Here is a 27,148-nt window from a genome sequence, read left to right as displayed (position 1 = left end):
GAGCAAAACAACATAGGCACATGCTGGCTTTATTAATGCATGTACTGTAAGTCTACATCTGAGAAGGAAACAAGTTCATTCAAAACTACTTCAAACCTTTTAAAAAAACTTCATATGGAGTATATCAGACAGAATACAGTTAAAAGACTGTGAACTTTTACATGACTTCCAACTTAACCTTTTACTACTCCCTCAAAAATGATGCTAAACATGTTTTTTTTATATTGATAGAAGTATTTTTAAATGATTTTTTATTGATTCTTTCTTCTAATCATGTATTAATGTATTCCCATATATAAACCTTAAGCATATGAACAACATCTTACATCATTCAAAATGCTCCATCTAAATTGACAGCTTCTCATTCAAAAAAATAAATGAAAATCTCACAATAGATGACTTTTGTGTCATGTTATGCATGTTTTCCTGGAGCATTGCTTGTGCAGAAGTTCTTTTCCTGCTATGGCAGTCAACTTTTCCTTATATTTTTGCACTTACTTAAACAGACGAGGCAACCTTTTCTCTGAGATCAGTTTGGATGCTCCATAGTGTTACTTGTTTTTTTACATCTGATAGTCCCCAAATGTCTTATCCCATTCTCTCTTCTTTCTCTGCCATGTTTGCAAGCACTGCGCTCACCTGCATTGGCAGAGAGAAACCCAGCACAGGGTCACTCTTTTCAGGACAAATACCGCTAAATGCAGAGGTCATGTGTCTGAATCTGTCTTGAATGATGCAAGCAAATTTGAGCGGGGTGCAAAGGGATGCCTCCATCCTCTATCCACACACTGTCCTTTGGGATCCTTACTGTGGTCTGCCTCCACTTCCAGCCTCATCATTGGTGTGTGCTTGATCACCCCCCTACAGCTCTCTCAGGACCCACTTGAGTCATCCAGCCAGGATGACTCAAGTGACAGGACCGCACGTCACACCCCAAAGGAAACCCGAAGCTTTCCCAAAATGCTCCCTATGCCCCTCCCTATTCCTTGCATAGTCCGCCTCCTTTCGACTTCTCCCAGGAAACCTGACCCCTGCCACTCCCATGCCTCTCCCCCATTGTGCATTTACAGTCTGCGTCTTCTGCTTCTCCTCCACAAAGCTTCGCAGAGCCGCACCGGGGCTTGAACAGAGCAGATCTTGACTGAGCACACCGACCGAGGGACAGCATCAAAGTGCTAAGGGTCGAGCGTCAGTCACCCGGCACCAGCGACCATGGGGACCGCCGAAGAGGGCGAGCAGTCCCGCCCCTCCGACATCACCGTGTTCGGGGCCAACTGCACCCTGCACGGGCTGAGCCACATCTTCCTGCCCGGCGGGGTGACCTTGCGCCGCCTGCTCTGGGCGGCGGCCTTCACCTCTTCCCTCTCAATCTTTCTCTACCAAGTGGCAGACCGGGTGATCGAGTACTACCAGTACCCCCACGTCACCCTCCTGGACGAGATGGACAGCCCCGTCATGTACTTCCCAGCCATCACCCTCTGCAATTACAACAGCTTCCGCCGCTCCCAGATGCTGCGCAATGACCTGTTCTGGATGGCCAGCATGCTGGGCGTGGAGCAGGGCGACTTCGACGAGTACCTGACGCAGCTGGGGCAGCCGCCGGAAAAGGAGAAGTTCCTCCCCAGCAAGACCTTCAACATGCTGGAGTTTGTGCAACGCACCAGCCACAACATCGAAGACATGCTCCTGGACTGCAAATACCGCGGGCAAGAGTGCAGGGCTGAGAACTTCACCACCGTGAGTCTGAGCAAGCACGCATGCATGCAGGGGCACGCACACGTTCACGCATACACTGTCACGCGCACATGCAAACACAGTCACAAACATGCACTCACACATATATGCGCGCACCTACAGGCACTGCCCCTTTGGGTCAGGTAATCTATTGCTCAAGAGCATGACTGTCTTCTTTTTAAGCAGGGGATTTCTGAATACATAAAAAGAAATGTGATGCTGGGAAATGGGCCCGGACATTTACTGGCCCAAAACAACCAATAGAAAACATACAGTGCAGTCCATATGGTGCCACAATTTTTGTTGTTTTGGTGCTGTACTCCAGCACATTGGACCTGAAATTAAACAATGAATATGAGGATAAAGTGCTTACATTTTTAGACGTAATGAATATGAGGATAAAGTGCTTACATTTTTAGACGTTTATATCCATATCAAATTATTTGGGAAGGAATTACCGCCCCCCAACCCCCCCCCCCCCCCCCATTTTAGGGGAGCCAAAGTGAACAATTGGCTGATCAGTTCTTTCTTGGCCAGCTGTGTGTCTTTAGTTCATGCACAAGAAAGCTAACACAAAGCTTAGAGTTGATCCTAGGTGTGGAATTTGCATATGGAAACTGCTGCTGTTGTCTCTCATAATGAGAACCAAATAAATGTCAAAGCCAGTAAAGCAGGCCATCATGAGACTGAAATCTGAATAAATTGATCAGATATATGGAAAAAACATTGAGTGTGTCAAAATCATCTTCTCATGATCCAAAGCACTCCACCCATCTTTGAAACATGATAGAGGTAGTGCTATGACACTGGAACTTGTCTTTATTGGTAACGTGACTGCTGATGGCAGCAGGGTGAATTCTGAAGTATACAGAAGCATCTTATCTGCTCAGATCCAGCCAAATGCCTCAAAATTCATTCGCCGGTGCTTCACCTCGCAAGACAACGACTCAATATAGTACATATTGATGCTGCAACCAATACGGTTTTCAGGGCTAAAAACTGGAATGTTCTTCACTGGCCGAGTCAATCACCTGACCTGAATCCAATTGAATATGCATTTCACTTGCTGAAGACAGGCCTGAAGGCAAAACAACAAAACAAACAGGAACTGAAGATGGCTGCAGTACAGGCCTGGCAGAGCATCACCAGGGAAGATCATAGGCTCTAAGCAATCATTGAATGCAAAAGAAGTAAATATGACTATTTTATGTAAGCTGTTGTTAATTTGTCTAATGAATTTTGGTCCCCTAAATAAAGGTACTCTGTATAAACAGGGCTGTAATTCCTACATAGATCACTGGATATGGATACGCCAACGTTTCCGCTGGTAAGGTTTTGCCGCCACACCATAATAAAAATAAAAATAAATAAAAATAAATATATATATATATAGCCTATGTATTAAATTCATAAATTAAAAATGTTAAACTTTCTAAATATTTCTGCCTAAATGCGCTTTCAAATCCATACTGTCGCGTCCGCATATTTATTTTCAAAAAGAGCCTAGGCCGCACGCTCAGTGCTTGCTCCTTTCTGAGGTGGTCGGATGACTTGCAGCGCGCGAAGGTCGCACGGTCTGTCAAAGCGTCACTTTTTTTTCTTCAGCCACCGAAAGACAAGGAAAAGGTAGGTAGCGGCGCTTCAAATATTACAAAAATACCATAGTGTTAACCAGTGTTTTAATTGTACCAAAATAAGTGCCGGTACCTACTCCTCTAAATACATACTGTTTAAAATAAATTAATGTTGGTAATCAAAAGAAGAGTCGGTACTCATATACAAGTCCCGACAGCTCCTGCCCATCTCAAGCACTGGCGTTAACTATCATTCGGTGATGACAACTGGCGGATTCTAACTCGGGCAAGTGGAATGCCTCATGCAGTTGTCTGATCGGACAAGTAAAAAATAAATGTGATAAATATGTAACGTTATCTGAAAATAAACAGTGTTTGTTTGAGCCGAAGCCGAACCTGTTTCAGTTGAGCTACGTACGTGCCTACCATTATTAAAATCTAGAGCTACTGTTATAACGGCCGCAAAATGTTAGCAAATCGCCGAAACAGCGCGAAATTTTAAAAAAAGGCATTTAAAATGTTTGAGTGATTCAACTACTTCCATTTCCTTGTATCTCCTTGTATCAAGAGCACGTCAGAGCTAAAAGATAGATTTAGATATAAAAAAGTCTCAAGAGGTTATGTTTTCATAGTCTTAAACCTTTTTGCCTTTGCTACACCCCCGCCTTCCCCCCCACCCCCACCCCTCTTTCAGACACCCACCACCACACCAAGAGATCAATTCCACAGGAAACACTGGATACGCATACCCTTAAATTAAAACTGACGGTCTGCACATTACTCACATATTTATTACTTAATTTCAAATTTAATGTGCTGGAGTATGGCGGGCTCCATTGTTACGACAAGAGTATCGTTTGAAGACAAACTGTACCTTTCACATTTCTGATCAGGTTTAATAAACATCATCAATGGTTGATAAGATATTCAGTACAACATATGTCATTGATATTCCAGCGATCTCTAAGTAATCAAGACAAAAATATGTGAAAAAGTACCCTGCTCTCTATTACGTTTATAGATCATTATGTGATGTAATTGGGCACAATTCCGTGAAAATAGAGCTGGGTAATGCTGCAGTAAAGCCAGGCAGACTGCAGTTGCTCTTGCCCAAAGTCACCACCTAAGCCCCATTTTGAGCCGGGAAAAACCCTGAATGAAATACCACTGGCTGACAGTGATGGTGAGGTGAGAGTAGGTTCAAATGATGTAAAACAGAGGTAAGAGTGTCTATAAATGTTTGGAATACTAACTCAGAATGTGAAGTGGTTTCTGGAAGAATTATGATGCTCATGAGCTCAATGCAAAATATATACATATGTGCATGTGCTTTTTTGTTTTTTAATACAACTTCAGTGAATAAAGGATAAGGAATTCTTATACTGAAGGGAGAAAAAACTCGTTTAAAAATAGAAAAATAATCAATGAAATGGTCCTAGGCATTAAACAAGAGGCACTAACATTTTGATTGATATGATAAAAAGGTTAAAAAAGCTCTCTTGTGTCTTCAGTTTGAGTCTTCTGTCTTCAATTTGTTGTTCATAACGCACCAACATTAAATTAGAGGCAAAACAGTGTTCTGAAGCCAAAGTCTTGACCATGTGTTTTCTGTGTTCTATATTAGTTCAAACATAACTCAATAAGCCTTTCAAGTGTGTTTAAGAGGAGTCCCTCTGAAAGCCATTAAATAAAGTGCTGTGTCCAGGCTCTTTAATGCCTGGTTAATGTTATAGATTTATCAGAGGTGTGTTTCAGCTTGAATGCATGCAATTGGCTGAAGGCACATGGTGGTGTGGCTGTATGCCTGCATTCATTTGCGTAGAATTCACTTAAATACATGTGATGGCTCTAGATATACTTGCTTAAATGTGGATCAGTGCTCGGGCAGACTTTATTGCATGTATATCAAGCCAGAAAACAGCACTGTATTTTAGTACGCCTGGTACATGGGGAAGACCGTCATCTTCTTCATTTGCGGACTTTGATTTTGTGTCTGTGATGTGATATCAGACTGATATCACATCACAGACACAACTGCCAGCTTATCATATGGCCCTAGACTCTCTCAGCTGAAGCTGTGCATCTTGCATTATGAATCACACATATTCTGTCCAATGCCATAGTAAATTCTGAGTTGATTTATAATACAATAATTCAGAGAGCCCCTTGATAGAAATCTATCAGTGCATGAGTATCTAATCTGGAATGTGTACTATTATCCAATGAAAATAAATTGAATTTTAACCCACTTACTAGGAATCTTCACATTTGTATAATACTTCCTGATCAATATCCTCATATTCACACATATGTAGTAATATATATATTATATTACGTGTGTTCAGTTTGATTAAATCACTCACAGTCAGTGAGAAATCACTCATTGCTCAGAACACATTTTATTCATTTTTTAAACTGTGACAAAACAAAAACATGTTTTAATTGCACCTTCCTAATGGTGTTATCTATTTCTGCTGTGTAAACTTGAGTGTATGTCTGTCTAACTATTCCCATACCAACTGGAAAGTCCAATCAGAAAATTACTAATCTGAGCAGGTTTCCAAAATCATTACATTTTATACGCTCACAGGGGCTTCAGTGGACCTCACTGGAGAGATGAACATTTGTTTGATCTGTTTCAAATGACAAACTGATTCTAGTAAATCAAGAGTGGGGTTGTCTTCACCTGCAGAATTCCTCATGCATGTAAACCCTGTGTGCATATGGCTTTATATTTCCATTTTTTGTTCACTAGTTAACTAAGTATGCATGTATTTATGTTGGTATGTATGTATGTATGCATGTATGCTGGTATGTATGTATGTATCTGTGCGTGTATGTATGTATGTTTGTATCTGTGCGTGTATGTATGTATGTATGTATGTAGTCAATTCTGGAATGCAGAACACACATGACCTGGTGTGTTAGAGCTGTAGAATGGAGTAAGCACTATTTATGTAGATAACTTCAGAGTTTTCCCACAGTAATTCTTTTCTTAGGCATGCAACTTGTTCTTCTCCCAAGGGGGGTGCAGCACAGCATGTCTTCCTGCTGATAGAACATTGGAAGTATTTTGTTTCACGAAAATGGATCATTGATTTGAGTAATGAAAGGAAAGCGCTAAGGTGTAGAAAGATGGCATTGCCATGCAGTGCATTATCTAAGAGAATGGTACTAATCTGTGCCAAATTCATTGAAATTAGTTGTAATTAATTAAATTAATTTCAAGTTTGCACAACATTGGCAAACCTGTATTTTGTATTTCTCTTTTTTACACAGAAACTGTTATATTACTATCTATTTGCCACAGTCAGATAAAATGAAGGTGGTATGTTGTGATGTGATCCTCCGGAAACCTTCATTTCTGGCATTGCTGAAGATTGCTGAAAATTTTCTGAACGTGACGCAGTAAATCACGGAAGCGGGAAAGGTGGGGGTAGGGTTGGAGGGATTGTGATCTGGGGGGTTGGGGGAGAATTGAGATTGCGGACCGGGTGAAGAATTACAATAGCAGGAGGATTTGACTCCAATTGCAGCCTCTGAATGACCGATGTTGTCCGACAGACTGCACTGGGTTAATATTTGTCTTATTGATTTCTTTTAAAATATTTCTTAGTCAAGGCATGCATGGAAAATAGTCAAGGCACAGCAGCTTGACTATAAAGCACTGCGGGAAACACTGCTGATTGAAATGATCCGCTGCTTTGAGTACAGAGAGATCGGAATATATTAAGCATGCAATAAGGTCGAACAACTGAAAAGTAAATACCAAACACTGTTTGCATCGAAACATTCAAAGATGTTTCTGAGAAACTGACAACATGCACACCAAAGAAAGCAAATTATTGGTACACAAATAAAACACTGCATTGATACTAGGAGAGCTCTGGGACATCATTGTGCGGAAGGCAAAATACTTGTACATTCCAACCAACTCTGTTGATGCAGAAAGATGCATCTTCCTATGGATGATTTTACACTACTGTACGTACTCTCAAAGATTGACAGAGGAGACTGTTAAACAGCTGAGCTTTATCAAATTTGTGAGTTTATCTGTTATGCATTTTCACTACAACAATCAGTCATATTTATGAATTGTGTACAGGTATTGTAATTGCACTTTTATGTGTAAACGTACTTTCCATTGCTTAGAAATAAAATGCTACAGCATCCGTGCACGTCAGCCTGTGACACCAGGGGATTTGCTGTCAATCATCATCTGCCAATTGATATAGATTACTGGGAAAAACAGTGTAATAATTGAATGACAAGAAGGCTCTGTCAACCTCTTGTTGAGGGATGACTGAATTGCTGGAGATAATGCTGCAATTCAGATGAACTGGTGTCCCCATTCATAAGGTACTGCATCACAGAGCTGTATTTGTAGCTAGCTACCTACTTAGTTAATGCTATTCATGCATGGTTAGCTGGTCGTTAACAAATAGTAACAATATAACGGAATACAGCCAGGATAATTAAATGCTGGTAAACAATTATTAAGTTATGGTTATGGATTTTACACGATGGGGAGTACATTTCAATAGCTGCATTTCTGTTGGCCTATTGCAATAATATCACTAAGGGGAGATGCCACAGGTGAATAGGGAAAAAATTCCTTTTTCTGTTCATTTTTCTGTTTCATTGTGATGAATAACTCAAAAGCTGGTAATTGACAGAGGGGTTTTTAAAATGTTTGTTTTATTAATAAAATATTTAGAAAACCCTATGTATATGCCACAAAATTCAGATTTATTGCTATTTTTCCACATAAAATACCATATAAAATAGAAATGACAAAATATATCAAGGAAGCTTCTGTAAATTTCCAACTGTTTTGGTTGAGAAGCACCATGATTAATTTGGTAGCTATATCTAATATAGCTGAAAATATAAAAATATAATATATAATAATATAGATAATGTAGTATGAATACAGTCAATAATATTGGTTTGAGAAATTATATAATAAAAAGAAACAATAATTTGTGCATATGTAGGCAAAAAAAACAAAACAACTTTGCTGAATGCATTATAAAAGGCTTCTGGTGAAAAAAGTGAGGGCGCTCAAATTCCAGCCTGTATTGGGCTGATCTGATTGGCTCTTTTTTTTTTTTTTTAAGTATGTCCATGCAGATATACAGTACTATGCACTTATGCACATGCTGTATATATTGTAACAAAGGGTTCAGTCTGTTGTGCAGGCCTAATTGCCAACAGCCCAGTATAAATATTATTGTGTGATTTCTCCGTGTCACAGCTGTGGAAATGGTTTTGCATACAAATAGTTTTTGAGCGCAAGCTTTAGCATTCATGTTATGACTACAGACCATTACGAATGTGGAACACCGCCCTGCTGTTTATGTAATGACAAATGTAATTACATTTATATGCGAACACTCTTATCCAGGGTGATGCGCAGCATTTGAAATGTGTCGCGCAGTTGGAAGTACAAAGCACAGTATCAAAACAAATGCAAACATGGCATTAATTCACAACAGCAAGCAAACTACATGAAAAACTTATTTAATCTATTGAATACTTCAAATTGAAAATCATGGTATGTGACTAACCTAGCGGCAGCTATTCAGATAGAAATATAAAAATGTCTCTGTTGAGCAATACAATGCATCTTCTTGATGGCTGAGTGGTGACTGTACCTGACTTCCCTTATTCTTGTAACTAGGTGGTATCTGTCAGTTTTTTGGGGGAAAGGGGGTAATAGCTGATTATGGATGAATCTGAAACCCCCAGCGAGCCTCTGTGCTGACAGACTGGATTAATAATTCATGGGTCTCTCCAGAGCCTGCGGTAATTCTGTGCTCAGATGGGCAGCAGGAGCAGGAGACAGGGGGATGTATTTCTTTTCTCTGGAAGGAGTGCAGGTGGAGGATCACTTCAACCCTGCTTATGACAGTAATAATGAATTGCATTTATGTAGCACCTTTCACAATCTCAATGTGACTATGCAGTGCTTGACTGCAGTCCCATCGCCCTCTCTGACCCCCTTCCTTCTCCAATGGAACTGGTAGGGCCAATAGGATCACCAGTTAGGTTCCATTCTGTGATCTATGGATAGTCAATGTATTCTTATACTGTACACTGATTACCAATAGTTGGCCTGAATTAAATTTGCTGACAACCTTTTGTGCAATTTTATGCAGTTGTTAGATGATTCACTCTAAAAGCATACTTGATTTCAGAAATCACAAATTAACTTTTCAAAAATCTGTCAAGAAAAAAGTAACTTGAATTTATTAAGTCAAAATGAAAGGCAATTGTTGATTGAATCCTGACCTGTGTCGGTCTGTGCCTTCCATTACTTACAGAATATTGTAAAATCTGGGGTCTCCATTATCATGCCAACACAGCTTTTTCCAGCATGCTGTGCCTCTCGTTATTTAACCTTATACCTTAAAGGTTTTGCAAGTAACCTTTGTTGAACAATTGACAATTCCTGTCTAAATGTCTGCTTTGATTGCACATGTCGGCCTCACTTTGCACATTATTGGTACGTTTCCCATTATTATGTAATATATACCTGTGTGTGTGTGTTTGTGTTTGTGTTTGTGTGTGTGCGTGTGTGTGCATGCGTGTGCGTGCCACATAAGGTGCAATCAATGACATCGCTACCTCTGTTTATTAATTTATTATACAGTATATGTAAATCGGTGTGATTAAATGATTTGGCTATGGCACCTTAGGAAGCATTTATTCATATCTTACAAAACTTTTGGTTATATGACACTGCATTTCAAATTGAACAGCAGGTGAATGGAGAATGCCAATGGTCATAAAAGGTGGAAGGTTTTCTATTGTTAGTTAGTTATCCAACTCATTAGACATATTTTTGTAGACTTCTACAGAAAACTGTCTCTGTACTAGACTCAACATTAGGACATTTCCACAGCAGCATGAATAAGTATTGTGATGAAAGACTAGCTCTTGGCCTTAAGGGACAATTGTGTACATGCTTTGCTTTAAGATGTTTGATTGCCAAAAGGGAAATATCACTCAGAGAAAAGCAGTTTTTCTCCCTCTGGGAACTGTTCGGCATCTGAATGCAAATGTAGGAAGGTTGTTAAATAACTATAAACCACTTCATTACCTTTAAACCCGATATATTTTCTGAGGGACATTTATCTGTCAAGGTGCTTGATTTGATTTTAAACGCACAATATATTTTGGATAAACCAGCCTATACAAAGGAAGGCAGGAAAGGGAATTTCAAAAGACAGCAAGTAAGAAAGTGCAAAACAACTCAAGTGGCAGGTGAGTTGTTTTGCAAGTGTCCAAGTATTTGGAAAATTGTGCTGAGGGCTTAAGATTCAAAAATTCGAAGCTGTGCTAATTACTGTGAGATAAAGCAGTACTGGAAGCGGTCCCTTGGGATGCATGTTCTGTAACAATATCTGAGAATGAAGGTAAAAGTAAAAACTGCATCAGAAAAGAGGAAAGCTGTCAAATAAGCGACTTGTGTGCCGTACCGGCTTTTCTTGGTGTCTTAATTAGTTGAAGGCAGGAAGCAAGATTCGTTAATGACTGGCTGATCCTGTCTCTGCCACGCTCTATTTTCATACTTTATCACTGTTAATTGCCCGGCTCTGATTAGGTCCGATCTAAATTGGCATACCCACTGGGTCCCAGAACTAAATCAGACACCACAGATCCCATTCCAGAGACGGCGGGGGGGGATACAGTGGACTCCTGGAATGAGTAGGAAACAGATGCTCCCTCTAATGAGCTTCATTTTAGCTGACAGAATGGACTTCTTATAACTCCATACTCAAAAAGAAAATTCAGACAGATGAAGTAGTTACTTCCTTTGGAAAGAAGGGAAACACACTCCTCATACTCCCGCAAGAGGAAGCAGGGAGTGAACAGGAACTTGTCCGGTCATAGTGGCAGGGTCATAGAGAAGCTGGCTTGCCTACAGAGCAAGCAGATTATCCGGCACTGTATACCCTCATCCTGGTGTTCTGTCTGCTTTAATTATTAATAGGAGCCTCTTACAAGTGCATTCCCAGATGGGACACCACAGTTATACCCTTGAGAAAAGTATTTCATCTCAGCTGCCCTTATACAAATAAAATAGTTAAAACACACCAGGATTCTCTATAGTCTGACAAAATGATAAGCATTGTTACCCTGTATTGGGGCCACTGTTAAGAGAATTAGTAATAGGTAATTGTTTTCTTTTTTTTCCTCTCCAATTGCTTATGTTTATTTAGAACATGTTTATTCCCATAGAAGCACACTGGCTGTTGAAAAAAAAAAAAAAGCCAAGTCATGATAGGTTTCAGCCAGGATTTTTTCCTTAGCTAATAATCAGTGGGAGTTCACAGTGGTAGAACACAGGTGCCTTCCTCCTTCCATAGAGTAGGCTTAAATTGGTCAGGATCCTTGTGGTTATTGTTGCATTAGTAACATTTCCTTCGATCAGGACGAGCTCTCTTGTAGTACTCTAAACAATGTAACAACGTGTAGTGTTCTAAACAATGGAAAACAGGTAGCAACTGTGGATGACAATGAACCACTGAAATACCATGAGTAATAGGTTGCATATCTTTACAAAAAAGCATACAGTAGGCTCACTTCTAGTGCTTTCACTAGTTTAGAGTGCACTGGTAATATCAAATGTCTCAAAATCCTTGGGCTTTTGAGAAAACTGTGCCTCACATCTGCCGTCACACATGACACACAATTCAAACAGTACAGCTTCAGCACACAGTACGCAAGCAAGTACAGTAATGGCGCAATTCAGAGAATGTATCTTGTGCTAACCAAACTGCACATTTCTTACAGGGCTAGCTGAGAAGTTCATGGTTTCTGGTGGCAATATTAAACCTGTGTATAAATAAGTCTTATTCATTTACAACATGCAGGGCCAAGAAATAACTTATGTGCTTGAGCTGATCACCTTGATCTGCTTGATAACAAGGGAATAGCACATTGAGGAGATAAACTCCCAGCTGTCGCATGCAAAAACCAAAGAGATGGGTTGTTTCAGATTACCAGTGCAGTAAATGCATTTTCAGAGACAGTATTCAGTGAGTGCACACCCACAGTGCTATCTCATCTTCAAAGTATTTGATGACGTTAGTCATAAATGGGAACAGTGATTACGAAGGAGTTTATACTCGCATAATTAGCACATTTCAATATGTCCAGGTACCTTGTGACTATGAAAAAACATTCTGAACATTGGTCCTTACTAAAACCACATGGGATTTCAGTCTGGTGTAAAATGGGAACCTGTCCTAGTAGGGACTAAGCTTGAGATCTTTCAAATCAGTTATTCTTTATAGAACAGTAGACCTATATCTTAGAGCCGGTTGGTGGCATAAAGTTTTTTTGTATTTTTTTGTAAGACGTTTAAATTGTGCGGTATTGAAAGGCCATAAATAGCTAATTTGATGCTATTGTTCTAGCGTTGGTTCCCCAGTCCGCAATGGTTGCCCCCCCTCCACCCCCTCCCCCCCCTTGTCCTTGCTTGCTTAATACCACGTTCACATTATATGGGAGAAAGAGAAACGATCTGACTTCCCATTGGGGAAAATTAGGATGGCGGTTGTGCATAAAATACATATAAAATATTGTATATAAATACAATATAAACATGTAAAATGATATTATAATGTGTTAACTCAAACTCTTGGCAAGTTCATAGTCACGGCATTTTTTTGCAGTATTGACACACTTACATGCTTTTTACTGCCAGGCCAGAGATATCGGAGCTGTCAGAACATTCCCATATCCTCGGAATTAAAACTCGGAAATTGACTTGAACGGTTTTTCCCAGTTGGAAGGAGATCATTTCAGTAACTCCCATATGACATGGACGTGGCATTAAGCCGTGGCATTAAGCCCTTGAGCTGGCTCTGCTATATCTATAAAATTATACATATTGTTGGTCCATACAAGTATTAGCGGATATGTGCTTTGTATTCTTTGTATGTGTTAGATGCAATGACATACATATTAAACAACCATTTTTAGGGTAGCAGCCTATAATCAAATCATTTTACCTGTTTATCATTATCCCAATAATGTGTATTTTTCACATTTCACCTTGTAAACAGTACTGTTTTAACTGAATGGGGAAAACTCAGTTTACTGTTGTCTAGATGTGTTCAGAAGTCTGTGAAATCATACCAGTGACTTTCATTTGGGTGATGAGGTCAGTTCTTAACACTGGTAGCATTGATTTTAAGTTTCTGTCTGCGTTTGTGATTATAAAACTAACACTGTCTCATTTCCTATTAGTTCAATTTCCAACGTTGCAGGATTATCATTCTCTTACAGACAATGTCCTGGGCCAGGTCTGTTGCATTGCTTTAGCTTTGTAGATGTAATAATAGGCGCCTTTTAGACTGACCACAAACATTTTGATATGGATGATATGGATATAACTGAGCAGCTTTTAAACAGGGAAACGATATAGTTTCATAAAGACCTTTTAGCATTCCCAGAACAGCGGGTGTGATTGCATTGTGTTTGAGTTCTTACAGCATTCATTAGAGTGAAATGAATGTCCGATGAAACACAAAGCGCAGACTTCTTCCAAGATTCGGTCTATATTTATGAAAATTTGAGATGTACTTCCTGTGTCTCATTGTCTAATGCCAATCTGTGTCTCAGCCAGATAAACTCTCAATGATTAGGCTACAGCCCACAGTTCCACTTAAACAGCTGAGGTGAACAGCCTTACTCGGAAGTTCTCGGAAGTTGCTTGCTCAGAACTACAGATTCTCTGTAGTCTGTAACAAAATGGTAATCATTTTTACCCTGTATTGGGGCCATTGTTAAGTGAATAAGTAATTATTTTCTTTTTTTTTCTTTTTTCTTTTTTTCTTTTTTTTCCCTCTCCAATTGCTCATGTTTATTTAGAACAAATTTATTCTCATAGAAGCACACTGGCTGTTGAACAAAAAAATGAAAAAGCCAAGACATGACAGGTTTGATGCAGGGTTTTTACATTAGTTAATAATCAGTGGGAGTTTGTAGTGGTAGAACACAGGTGCCTTCCTCCATCCAGGCATAGGGTGGGCTTAAATTGGTCAGGACCCTAATGGTTATTGTTGCAATAGTAACATTTCTTTTGATCAGGACTAGCTCTCCTGTAGTACTCTGTGTTCTAAACTATGGAAAATAATCAGTGGCTTGCAGCAAGTAGGGCATTGGAGTGCACAGTGCAGCACTGCTTGTGTTGGCTACGATGGAAAATTCACATTCTTTTTAAAAAAATAATTAATTTGAATGGTAGCTACTGTGGACACTAAAACTAAAACAGTTCCATCCATGGATTCAATACATGGTCTCATTTTAAATTAGTTCAATTGCCAATAGACAATGTCCTGAGCCAATGTAGATGTAATAATGGGCGCCTTTTAGACTGACCACAAACATTTTGATATGGATGATACGGATATAACTGAGCAGCTTTTAAACAGGGCAACTATATGGTTTTATAAGACCTTTTGGCATTACCAGAAGAGCAGCTGTGATTGCATTGTGCTTGCGTTCTTACAACATCCATTAGACTGAATGGAATATTAGAGAACATACAAAGGGCAGACTTCTTCCCAGAGTAAGGCTATATTTATGAAAATTAGAGATATGTACTTCCTGTGTCTCATTGTCTGATGGCAAACTATGTCTCAGCCAGATAAACTCCCAATGATTAGGCTACAGCCCACAGTTCCACTTAAACAGCTGAGGTGAAGAGCTATGCAAACTGGATATGAAAACACAACCATCTAACCGTTCATAACTACTATATCATTAGCAGCTGTAATTTATTTTTGTGAAATAAATGCACATTGTGGGGACACTTAACATGGTTAAAAATATTTTGATTCTTAGTGCAAATGGTCACAGGCTTTTATGAGAGATTAGCAGTTACATGAGGTTGGGAGAGTCAGCCACTGCTTCCGCGATAACTACATAACTGCGTGTCTTGAGGGTGCTCTTTGCCATTTGAAGGAGCAGAAAAGGAAAGAGGAAATAAAAATGAAAATCAAAAGTCAGCCGTCCTTGCTACCGAAGTTGTAGTGACCTCTGATCTTGAGTTACCTCTGATGGTGATCAATAGTTTTATGTTTCCGCTAATGTTCTCTTGGATCTATTTTTGCCCTTTTCTGCCAAGAGAGAGGACAATTTCTGCCCTTTCCCCAGATTGTATGTCGACTTTCAAGTAAGCTGAGATTCCCTCAGCGGTATCTGTCAGTGAAAAGGACACAGTAGAAAGGCTTCTGACAGTAAAAATGCAGGAACAACATTTTTGTCCACTTCTGTGCATTTCCTGTACAAGTGTGATTCATGGTTAAACTGAATGCATTTTACAGCTTATTGCTCGTTGGATTATTGACTCTTTTGAACTCTTCAAAAGTCTTAAATTCCATATATGGCAATGATGTCACATTATGGAAGCATGCAAACTAATGGTTTATGTCAACATGAATATCATGACTACATATGCAGTAACTGCATAATCTCTTCATGAAATGGCCTTGATCTTCAGTCATCCAGAATCAAGGAAAATATCTGAAGCAACTTTGCAAGAATTCCTCACTATTCCATGGTGTGTTGACATCTGCCTTTATTTGTGCAGTAACAAAAGAAAAAGTACACTGTAAAATTTGTCCTCAAGATTTCTTAATGTCAGCCCTCGTTCATTAAATTCTGGGATAGAATGAAGCTTGCTCCGTTGAAGATAATCGAAGACAAGCTGCTTTATAAATGGTTTTTAACTATGAAGTACTGAGACACCTTTTCTGTGAAAGCTGTGTAAAGTGAAAATCCATGTAGCACTAGTATCACATCAGTATAACTAGAGCTAACCCCCAAACTTCAAACCTTCAAGCACTGTCCCAACATATGCTTAAACATGCTACGCTGGCGCTGTCATCCTCTAGTGGTAAAATGTTGTTACTACATTTGCTATCGAGGGAGCCATTCTCTTATCAAAAGAGAATGTATGCTGTGTATTGGCTTTCTAATTTTATCATGGCTTGTGGTTACAATTCTTGTTTCCACAAAGGATAAATCCATTACAATTGGTGGACTGAGTCCTTGCTATGTATAATTTATGCAGCATGCTAGTGTATTAGAAGGGCAGTGGTGCAAACCTATAGAAAATGTCCGACAGAATCTTTACTGTGTGCCTTGTTCCAATAGTAATAACCTGACTGCCAAGTCCTGTTACCTGAAAGCAGTGTTATTGTCTGACAACAGTGCTCTGATCATAATGATCGGACAGCAGTGCTCTGGTGGTGATCGTCTAACATTAGTGTTCTAATGGTAATTATCTGGCACAGTGTTCTGATTGCACTTATCTGACAGCAATGATCTGACTGGGGTGATTTTGACAGCAGTGTGGTGTTCAGGTTGTGGTGACCTGACAGTGATGTTGAACAAAGAATAGAACTTGTTTCAGGCAGTACCACAGCAGCCCAGCAAACTTGAGGAAGTCCAACCAATCACTGCACTGTTCAGACCAAAATAAAGAAGGTGTGATGGACTGATATAATAAAATAAATGAGTACAAGCCCCTACCATTGGAACACAATGAAAAAACATCTATGAAAGACAGCATTGAATCAGGAATAACTGTAACACAGCAGATAACAGTAAAACTAATTAGGTTCATATTTTGAAGACATTATTTTCATACTGATGTGGAATGCTCGTCTCGTACCATACCCTCTCCTTGTCAACTAAACTCACAGTTGATTAGCTGGCTAAGAGCAAGTTACACTGTTTGTAAAGCAACTAAAACAAAATTTAGGAGGGGCTGATCTTGAAGAGTCTAGAGTTTGTTTTTGTTTGTCTTTTTTTCCTTGTTTCTTCAATAAAACTTTCAGCTGAGCCGGAGTAGCACAGAAGTTTATTTTGAATTCAGGAGGGCAAACGCAAAACCATGACCCGAAACGCAGAAACCAGGCTGATGCTGTGGACTGCTGAACCCCGGTAATGGAGGAGTAGAGGCATTTAAAAAAAAATTGGGTCCAGCAAAGTGTGACCGCAAGTTGGTTTATGGTGTGGTCTGCGTGCTGAATCCTTGAGCAACAGAGCACTTATGTTTTCTCAGATAGAAGTGGCCTACAGCAGGGTCAGGGAAAGAGAAGCACCATCTAGAGAACATAGGCTCTCTTATTTATTGATGTAGGGTGCATCTGCACTTGGCTGTTTATGCTTGGGGAATACAGAGCAGGTGGTGATGACTATTTTGATCACAAATCTCCTGATGGTTTTGTACTACCAAAATCAAGAAAGATAAATTATTGTTAAGAGGTCAGGTAAGCTGTGATCCCATCATGCAGTTTCAGTATTTTGTAACGAACAAACTGGGTTGGCCAAGGTTTTGATTGGATTTCCATTTGACATTTATTTGCGTGGAATATAATCAATGGAGCTTAAAGGACCTCTGAGTCCACAAGGAGGTGCAGTGGTCCTGAAATGAGCCAATGTGTTGCGCAGAATGTGTATTGTTTTGATACCATCCCCCGACTAGCAAAAGAATCAATGTGTTTGGCTCAAACAAGTTCATTGATGTACGTGCCCTATCATTCATTAAGCCATCCAATTATCAGTAATTCAACAACATCCTTCTTTCATGTAATTAGTGAGTGGGTCTAAGGATGGAGAACTGACAAACCTTGCATTTCCCACTGGAGCATAATTAGTGCTCAAATTCTTGGCTACTGGGAGCTGTCCATTTTGACATTTCTAAAAAAAGAAATAATAATAACAGGACAGAATGTTGGAGACCATACGCTGAGTCTGACAAGTGAGGCGTTTTAACAGTCGCACATGTGCATTATTCCTGTCAGGTTTACTTTCTCCCTACTGTATGTATGAGAAGTAGTTCAGTGTCAGAAAGGCCACAGCAGAGCACAATTAAAATTCTGTCAATTAGGCTACAATATAGCATAAATATAATATCAGCTCCTGTCTAAAAGAGCATAAATGTATGAACTGGCCCATGTCAGTTAACAGTGAGCAATGTGCATACCAACTGGCAGTAGACCATTACATGACCATTGATAGCATTGGTAAAAGAGATTATGAATGGTTGTAAAATCCTCCCAAAAAATATCAGCATTTAACTATATAAATGTGGAAGAACCAAAGAGGCTGGAAAAACTCAAACTGGTGAAACAGCACACATGGTCCGGAAAGGAAGTGAACTAACAGAATGAACCATCAATGTAGAATCACTCAATGGGACATTGGCCTACCACTGCCTGGCTCTTCTCACCCCAAATTTGAAATTTGCAGACCTGGAGTTGCATGTGTGTTGAGCCTTTCGATTGAAGTGAACTCACTGGCATCACAAGCCTGCCACATACACCTTTTCCCTTTGCTGATGATATCCTTTCTCGGAAGTTCCATGCTGACATCACCATTGCTCATAAAACATCACCAATTTGAGTGGCCTTGTTTAATGAAGCTCCTGCCAAATGTGCTCCAGAAATCACCCCCCTCTCAAAGTCACTGAGGTCTCCACTTGAAGCAATGCTAGCCATAATTATGAGCAACCAGGCCTGTCTAGAATGTATGCTTGAATGTTATTTGGTTAATTTATGGATGATGGCCACACCTGTGATGGCAGCCTCTTCTCTGTTTATACTTTTATTCCCTCATCTGCCCAGGTGAATATTACCTGTATGATGCGTACAGTAAAAGTGTCTAAAATGCAAGGACTATGACACTTCATACATCCCACCTGGTGCAAGTTACTGATAACTCAATAATGGAAGTGATCTGCCCCCTTGTTTGCTGTTTTTCACTGTGGCCCATTGTGTTAAGGATAATATTTTTAAATGATAAAATGGAGGCAAACATGCTGACAAAATTTACCATTTCAACAAAATAAATGCATAAACAAATTGAGCCAGGTTTTTTAAGCAGATGATATAAGTTTTCACTGAAGAGCCTTGGGTGTAATCTATCCCGTCAGATAACATTACCCAACAGCCATCTAGAGGAGAGTTGGCGTCACTTGTGCTCTGCTGTAAGGTGCAAACACGCCACAAGGTGTCACCCTTAACAAGGCAGAGGGCAACGGCACATGCATTGAAGGGCAGACAGATCGGAGCAACTGTCAGAAGTGCTTCAAGCACACCGCTTCAGGGATAATCCATACTCTGTCCTGACATCCTGTGCTCTTCAGTATTGAATTATGTCTAAGATGGCAGCTGTTTGTTAATGTCGATACGCTCGGTGATGCATTGGACATGAGACAGGAGGTTATTGAGATTGTGTGGGCGCGTGTTTGTCTGTCTGCATGTTTCAGACTGTGCAGTCAGCTGCTGAAGTTCATTTGCAGTAAAACGGTATGGGTTTTCTGTGTTCTGTGAATGATTTTTTAACACTTCAGCTTGGAGGTGTTCTGTGAGGATATAGGTTTTACATGTCTGAACAGAGTTTTGCTGTATCTTTGGTCTCTGTATCGTATCTCTCTCTCTCTCTCTCTCTCTCTCTCTCTCTCTCTCTCTCTCTCTCTCTCTCTCTCACACACACACACACACACACACGCTCTTGCCCAACACACAAACACTTGTAAATTCTTGAGTACTTTTGTTTGGGAAATGTGACTCCTGCACAGACAATATAAAACTAGGCTTAGTTGGATATACTTTGCCAACCATTTAAAAGTCTTGGTGATAGACCCTCTGGGGTACTTGATCTATTGGACTCAATTTTCTTATTCATACTTAATCCTGCCTATTTTTGTCTCAAAATAATACCGATTAATAGAAAAGCAAGGCAGTACAAAGCTTATGATAGTTTTACCATGGTAACCAAAAAGCAAGAGTAGGCTAATTTCAGAAGCAATAGTCACTCTTTTCCACAATGCTAATTATTCTGGGAGATAACCCACATTTTTATTTCATGCTTATTTCTTTTTACCAGGAAGGAAATTGGTGTTGTGGATGTCTTGGGAGTCAGAAAGTTATTTTGCAGAGTGCCTTTAAAAAACTCTTAGGTCTTAGGGCATTGTAATCATGGCATACAATTAATGGCCCTGCTTGATGCCTAATGGTCTATGCATTCCAAACTGTACCGCACTAACCCAAGATAACTGCACTGCCCTCAAAACTGAAAGACATTTATGGTGGTCCTTTAAGAACTCAAAACCCTAAGAAAATGTTTGTTTTGGCGTACCATGTGTGTAAGCATACACCCCACACTCAATGAGACAGGTGTGAAGCAAAATAAACTACAACACAGTTTTTTATAATTATTTTAAATTAGATGTAGCTATCCACTATCAATGAAAATATATCATAAGATATTTACCTGTGTACTTACCTGTGTGCAAATCTGTTCACATATGGGTGCATAATTTATGCAATCAGGCAAAAGTACGATGTTGGATTTTGACCCCACTGGGTTTTGGATGGGATTGAGTTTCAATAAGCTTTCAACAAGATTTATGGTTGTTTTAATTATTTTTAGCCACTTTACAATCATGTCAAGATGAGGTTTTAGGGTTCACAATATGGTTAGGCTAGGGTTATCATTATGTTTGGGAAAATGGTTAGTGTTAATGTTGAGGCAAGATTAAGGTTGTGTACTGTAATTTCAAAGTGTAAATAGGCATCATGCAGTTATTGAGCAAAATCAACAGTTTGTTTTCAGTTGTACTTTCAGTATTTCAATTGATTAAGAAAGGGATGTATTCTCTTCAAGTGTTTAATGAGCTTTTTTTCTTTTCTCTCCTCACTGTCAACTTTAGATCACTGTTCGGAATTCTTCCTGAGGTTGTACTTTGCCATTTTTATTTAGCATATTTGCTGTTGACCTGTCCAGGGTGTATTCCTGCCTTTCACCCAATGTCTGCTGGGTTAGGATCCAACCCCACTGCGAACCTGACCAGGAGTAAGCCGTTTAGAAAATGAACGGATGACTGAATGCATTTTTTTTGTGGTATTCAGTTGCTTTTGTTCACAGCAACAAAACATTATTATTATTATTATTATTATTATTATTATTATTGTTGTTGTTGTTGTTGTGAACAGGAATGTAAACAAAAAACAACAAAAGGATTATAATTATTCTTCATCATCTTCATGACCACCATCATCATCATCATCCCAATTAATTGTTCTACACAAAATTACATTAATTTGAATGGGTATCCCCAGGGTCAAGATTTTGCTGAAATAATGTTTCTGTATTATCTGAGATCTTCCAGCTCATGAGATTTGCTGATAAGTCGGAAACACAAGAGACAGGCTTTTCAATGCAGAAACTGTCCCTAGAAACATCTATGCTGTCCTTTGATTGCAAATCCATTATTATTCACCCTCAAAGCCCATCACAGACTACAAAGATAAACTATGTTGTACTATGTTGTACAGTTTACTTATTTGGTATTCCATTCTGTGAACGAACAATATAAAACATTTTTTTGAAAAGACCAATTTCAAGTTGGGATGTCAGTTATTTTTGTTGTTAGGAGAACACCAAGGTTAATTATTTGGAAAGCTGTTCTGGAGTACAGAGCCAAAACCATAAAACTTGTTTCACTGTTGAAATACTTATGAGCAGCACTACATATATATATATATATATATATATATATACATATATATCTTCTATTTATCAAAAGTTAATTAAATTAATTTCCATCTCCACTAGAAACCTGGGTGTGACCAGTTCTCTGTATCAAGGAGTATCACATAAATGGAATCATTGCCAGTCTTACTATTCATGCACTTAATTAATACCTGTTAATCCAAATACAGCAGGTGTGCCAGGAAATAAGGCTGTGAAAAGCTCTGGGCTCTATTAATAAATAATGCAGCAGTAAACAAAGACCTAATCTTACACGAGGCATACATCAGCCAGAATCAGTAAATCAGTACAACTCAGTAAACATCTCCTTCAGTAAGGCAACCGCATTCCATTGTGTGCGGCCTTAAATTACATTTATTAAACCTCAAACTATGCCTCAAATTAAACGTCCTTTCAACCTGGTAATGCAATGGATAACAAGCAAAATGGCTTAATTAATGAATCAATGAAACAAAATGATTGACTCCTCCATTTTTATTGGATTACCATAGGTAGCTGATCTCATCCAAGGCATTGCAAAGTTTATGCTTTTCTCAAGGCAACAAATGTCATAGTGTTCTACACCCACCCAACTGCCCTTCCCCTAACCCCCACCCTCATGCAATGACCACACTCTTGTACCGAAGCCCTTTCATGTGCATATTTACAATAGCAAGGCACCTGGGTTTTGTCTCCAGTGGTTCTCTTCTGCAGAGCTTGGGCACGAACGGGACAGTTGACCATCAGAGACTTAAACTCCGAAGTAAAAAATAAATAAATCACCAAGTATCCTCATTGTAAATAAGCTTCTGTTGTTTACAGACTGAAGGGCCCTCGTTCATTTTTCTACCAGTAGTATCCTGGCTCATCCAATATGTGTGTCCTCAACTTACATGTTGTTCTTTTTTGTTCTTTTCTCATCACTCTCTCACTCACTCCCTTTTGACTGAGTTCGGGCTAATTGCATGAACCATTTATCGGGGGAATATACGAAGGGTGATTTAAAAGAAGCTTGGAAGAAGACAGACCATGTCAACACAGAAGTTGTAATACAGATTTAATAACAGGCCTGAGAGCAATATCAGCCCAGACATTTATAATTGCTCTGGAAGACTTGAGACTGCTGTGGTGTCAGGACGGGCTGTCAGATGATTCCCAGCCTCCGCGATAAGAAGCAGATACTACATCCTAGTGTCAAAATGTCCATAAAAACCACACGTCTTCAGCACCTCCGTAGTGATGTGCTGGTAACCCATGCTTACAATTTAAGTCCTTAATTTTATATAGAGGAGAATCATAATTGGAGCTATTATTGGGTGAGACATCGGGCACAGTAGGGATTGCCAAGGTGGGCGTACTTCAGGAAGTCTCACTGCACCCCCATATCCTCCGCACAGCACCCTCTGCCTCATTCAACCCGGAGCCTATCTGTCTTGTTTGAGTCTTGTTTTTCCAGAGCACAAAGCTCTCCTTTTGTTCAGACCTCCACGGGAAGTCTTGTGGGCAGTAGACTGTGTTTTGTTTTTCATCCCTTTTTCATGGGAGTTGTCATGGCTTTGACAGCCTGTGACCGACATAAACCGGGAAAATTGGAAAGACTCTGCAGAAGAGCTTAATGTTTTGTGTAGTTGTTGGAAGCTGTGGAGAAGTTCAAATAAATGTTCTCCTTGATGAACAGGCCATAGTTTGTTGAGGACCTGTCTGAAAACAGATAGGAAATACACTGCTGCCTGTCAATTAAGAACAGCTTAGCTTGTAAAGAAAACTATTATGTAAAAAAAATACATTTCAAGAAGGTAGTATGCGCAATTAACCTAGATGGTGGAGAAATCATTTGATTTCCAGTTGAATTTTCACTTGCTCATATATTATTTGGTGCTTATAATTAATGTCTGGTTCTAACAATGATCAGGAATCAATGAAGATGTATTCAAACAGCTTACACAGCTGATATTGCAAAACATACATTATTTTTAAGTCATACATATAGTTTATTGTTGAATATATACACTATATGACCACAATTATCTGGACACCCCTTAGCCTGGGGCTGTTTTTCATTGTTTGAGATAAGGTCCTTAGTTCCAGTGTAGGAAAATCGCAATGTGACAGCATACAATCACATTCTAGACGATGCTGTGCTTCCTCAATAATTTGGGGATGGCCCTTTCCTGTTTCAGCATGACAATGCCGCCAGGCACACAGCGGAAGAATTTGACTGGCCTGCACAGACCCCTGACCTCAACCCCATACAACACCTTTATGATCAGTTGGAAAGCCAACTGCGAGCCAGGCCTAATCACCCAATTACTGCTGAACTTCACTAATGCTCTTCTGACTGAATGGAAGAAAATCCCTGCAGTAATGCTCCATCTAGTATAAAGCCTTCCCAGAAGAGTGGAGGTTGCTATAGCAGTAAAGGGTGGACCAAATTCATGTTAATGGAGATAATTTTGGAGGAGATGTTGAATGTCAGGTGTCCACATACTTCTGGCCATGTAATAAATACAGTATAGCATTTTATGTGTTAATAATAAGGTATAAGATATACATTTTCCAATATGATCTGTTTTATTTGTTCAAGGGCACTACCAGTACAAGAAGTCAAACAGTGTCAAACAGCATCAGTGGAATAATTACAACTTTATATGTAATGCAAAAAAGGCAGAACAGTTTTTGTGTGATATTAGTAATCTTGTTTATATTGAAAAAAATATAAATGTTTGACAGGTTTACAACAAACCCAACATCAAAAACACCCAAACACCCAGATCTTTGACTTCTGGTGTTTGCTTACCTTATTGAAGAATCCAGTCACAGGAAGGTACATTCATGCTGAAATTTTCTGGGTCCATGAGTTCACAGCTTCTACTGAGAAGTACCCAAGCACGCCCTTTGTGCACTGCAAATGAGTCTTGATTTTAAAGAATAATATTCAAGATGTGATTAAAAGTGTGTTTAATCCAGATTAATAATTTAAGACACTGCTTCTAGCCTTCCCATTCCTCAGTAACTATACAAGCAGAGGAAATGTGTTTTCAAGGATAGCGCTTACATTTTTCAAGAGGAAATGGAGGCGTGAAGTTAATAGGAGCCTGAGAGCAGTTAATGAGTAAAAGTTAATAATTTAGGCATTGCTGCTTAAGTATGAAATTAATGAAAGTGTTTGTGTGAGGTTTTCTCACCCAAACAAAGTGTTTTTGTGGAGCAAATGAAAAAACAGAAAAACAGACATTAAAGGAATGGTTGTTGATGTATGTTCTGGAGATAAACAGAAAATGGAGAGCAATGTTTTTTTTTTTTTAAGACATTTTTTTTTAAATGCACCTGACCTGTCAGCTGTCTGTAATGAATAAATCAAATTAATCAACATAAAACTGTATAAATAAGATCTCTTTCATACATGAGTATGGGTGCTATGAAACAACACAGGAATTTGTGAGCTTTCTAAAATGTTTGTGCATTTAATCCATTCTCAGTAAATAGTATTGCATTGCCTCATCACCCTAATTTCCACATAACATGTACCTCCCATAAGAATAATTACAAAAAAACCTTTTACTATTTTTTTATCTCTGGTCAATGAAAGATAGTAACCCAATGTGAGAGGGTATTATAAGAGAAGAAAATGAGTCCGTTAAATCAAAAAATGATGCTTTAAACATAGTCACATTACACTCCATACAGTCTTGACCGAAACAACACGAAAATAGGAGAGGGTTTGAATATTTTTTTGACTCATTAGGTTTGTCTAGGTTTGTCTCTGCTATGCTTTCGTGGGCATACAAGACTGTGCAGTGACACCACCATCCTTGAAAAAAGGACCCGAGAATGGTAAATAGAGTGATAAAACAAAATAACTGAAGATCCATCTTCACAAAGATGTAGGTCAGACAATAAGGAAAAGTCATTCTCACCCATTGGTATGGATATCATGATCTTCAATGTATTCATCCATTTTGATCAATTTCTTCCAAAGTATAGGGGAAATATTTTAACTATATGTTATATAATCATATTTGTGGTATATGGATTATTGATGGACTAGTGTGTCGGGCTCTGATGTTTCGTGTAAACTCTTTCTCAAGGGAATGCACAGCAAGCTTTATGTGTTAATCCAAGCTTTGCTTAGCTTTGCATTGTATCCCTAAGTATTTTTTTATTCTTTTGAAGGGTTTTTTGGGTGTACTGTATATGCTATATTGAATATACAATGTTGGGACAATATTGATATTGTTTACCAAGACTGGGTAAAATGTAAACATAATTATGAAAACCTTATATATCTACATATACGGTATACAGTATATATATATATATATATATGTGTGTGTGTGTGTGTGTGTGTGTGGGGTGTGTGTGTGTGCATGATTTTCAGCGTTATGTTCACTCTTCGCTTCGTTATGTTTACTCTTGTAATCCCTTTGCTCTTAAGCAGCCTTAAGCATCAGTGAGTGAAAGGGTTCTTAGTGCAAAGTATCTTCATCTTCATCTAGCTGAATTCATCTGTTGCATGCCCTGCAGTCAGATGGTACGCAGCAGGTCACTGGGCCTTTCTGTGAAAAAATGAAGAAAAGAAAAATGTATGGCTGAGAAGGGCTCTGACAGAAGCATCTAAGTTTAATTTTTAATAACACATGCCATCCTTTAAGAAGTCTTTTATTGTCTTTTAGTCAGTTTCCTTACAGTAGACATTTGGGCTTTCTTATCTATTTAATAGTCTGGTAGTCAATAGTGACTCACACTCCTAATAACAGAGAAGCAAAGGGCTGAAGGTATTATTGCATTTCCACTGGTGTCCATCTGACACGATGTTATTTAATGATAGGCCTATTTTTTTGTTTGATTTTTTTATTACTGCAGTGGCACCCTTTTAACCAATTAGTGTGTGTCACAAAGCAAATTGGGGGATTCATTTAAAATTTGACAGTGTTGCAGTCCAGTTATGAATTACATCTCAAAACAAAGCCTTGAAATGGAATGATTTCCCAAAGCCTTGATACAAATCTACACTTCTATAGCCCATATGTCACTGTGAATTGGATTTTTACATTTCAGTTATTCAATCAAAAATCTTTATGAAACTCAGTCTTACCAGGACATTAACTATTTAGTCTTGTTCTTATTAACATATCACAAGAGGACTTGTAAATGAAAAGATAATCTATTCATACAGTCAGAAATATTTGAATACTGAAATCAAATAGTCCAAGGAATCACTTTTTATATTATGAAATTAAGGAAAGTTAGCCTAGCATACTTGAAAACTTGACTGC

The 27,148-nt window shown here is 38.9% G+C and overlaps 1 protein-coding gene across 5 annotated transcripts in view; it reads left to right on the top strand.

Annotated features, from left to right (window-relative positions):
• Window positions 1-27,148, top strand: part of asic1c (acid-sensing (proton-gated) ion channel 1c) — a 324,712-nt gene that overhangs the window by 231,187 nt on the left and 66,377 nt on the right. Inside the window, exon 1 of one of the 5 annotated variants that reach the window (XM_064347021.1) lies at window positions 1,071-1,737. The exons of 3 other annotated variants lie outside the window; for them this stretch is intronic. In XM_064347021.1, coding sequence (XP_064203091.1) covers window positions 1,213-1,737 — 525 coding nt within the window. In that variant the 5' untranslated portion in view covers window positions 1,071-1,212. Of the gene's footprint in view, window positions 1-1,070; window positions 1,738-27,148 lie in introns of those variants that run through there. One more of the 5 variants, XM_064347024.1, reaches the window with a different exon arrangement.

Source organism: Anguilla rostrata, chromosome 8 (genome assembly GCF_018555375.3).
Source record: "Anguilla rostrata isolate EN2019 chromosome 8, ASM1855537v3, whole genome shotgun sequence".
Lineage (NCBI taxonomy): Eukaryota > Metazoa > Chordata > Actinopteri > Anguilliformes > Anguillidae > Anguilla > Anguilla rostrata.
This window is presented reverse-complemented; position numbering and strand designations above follow the sequence as displayed.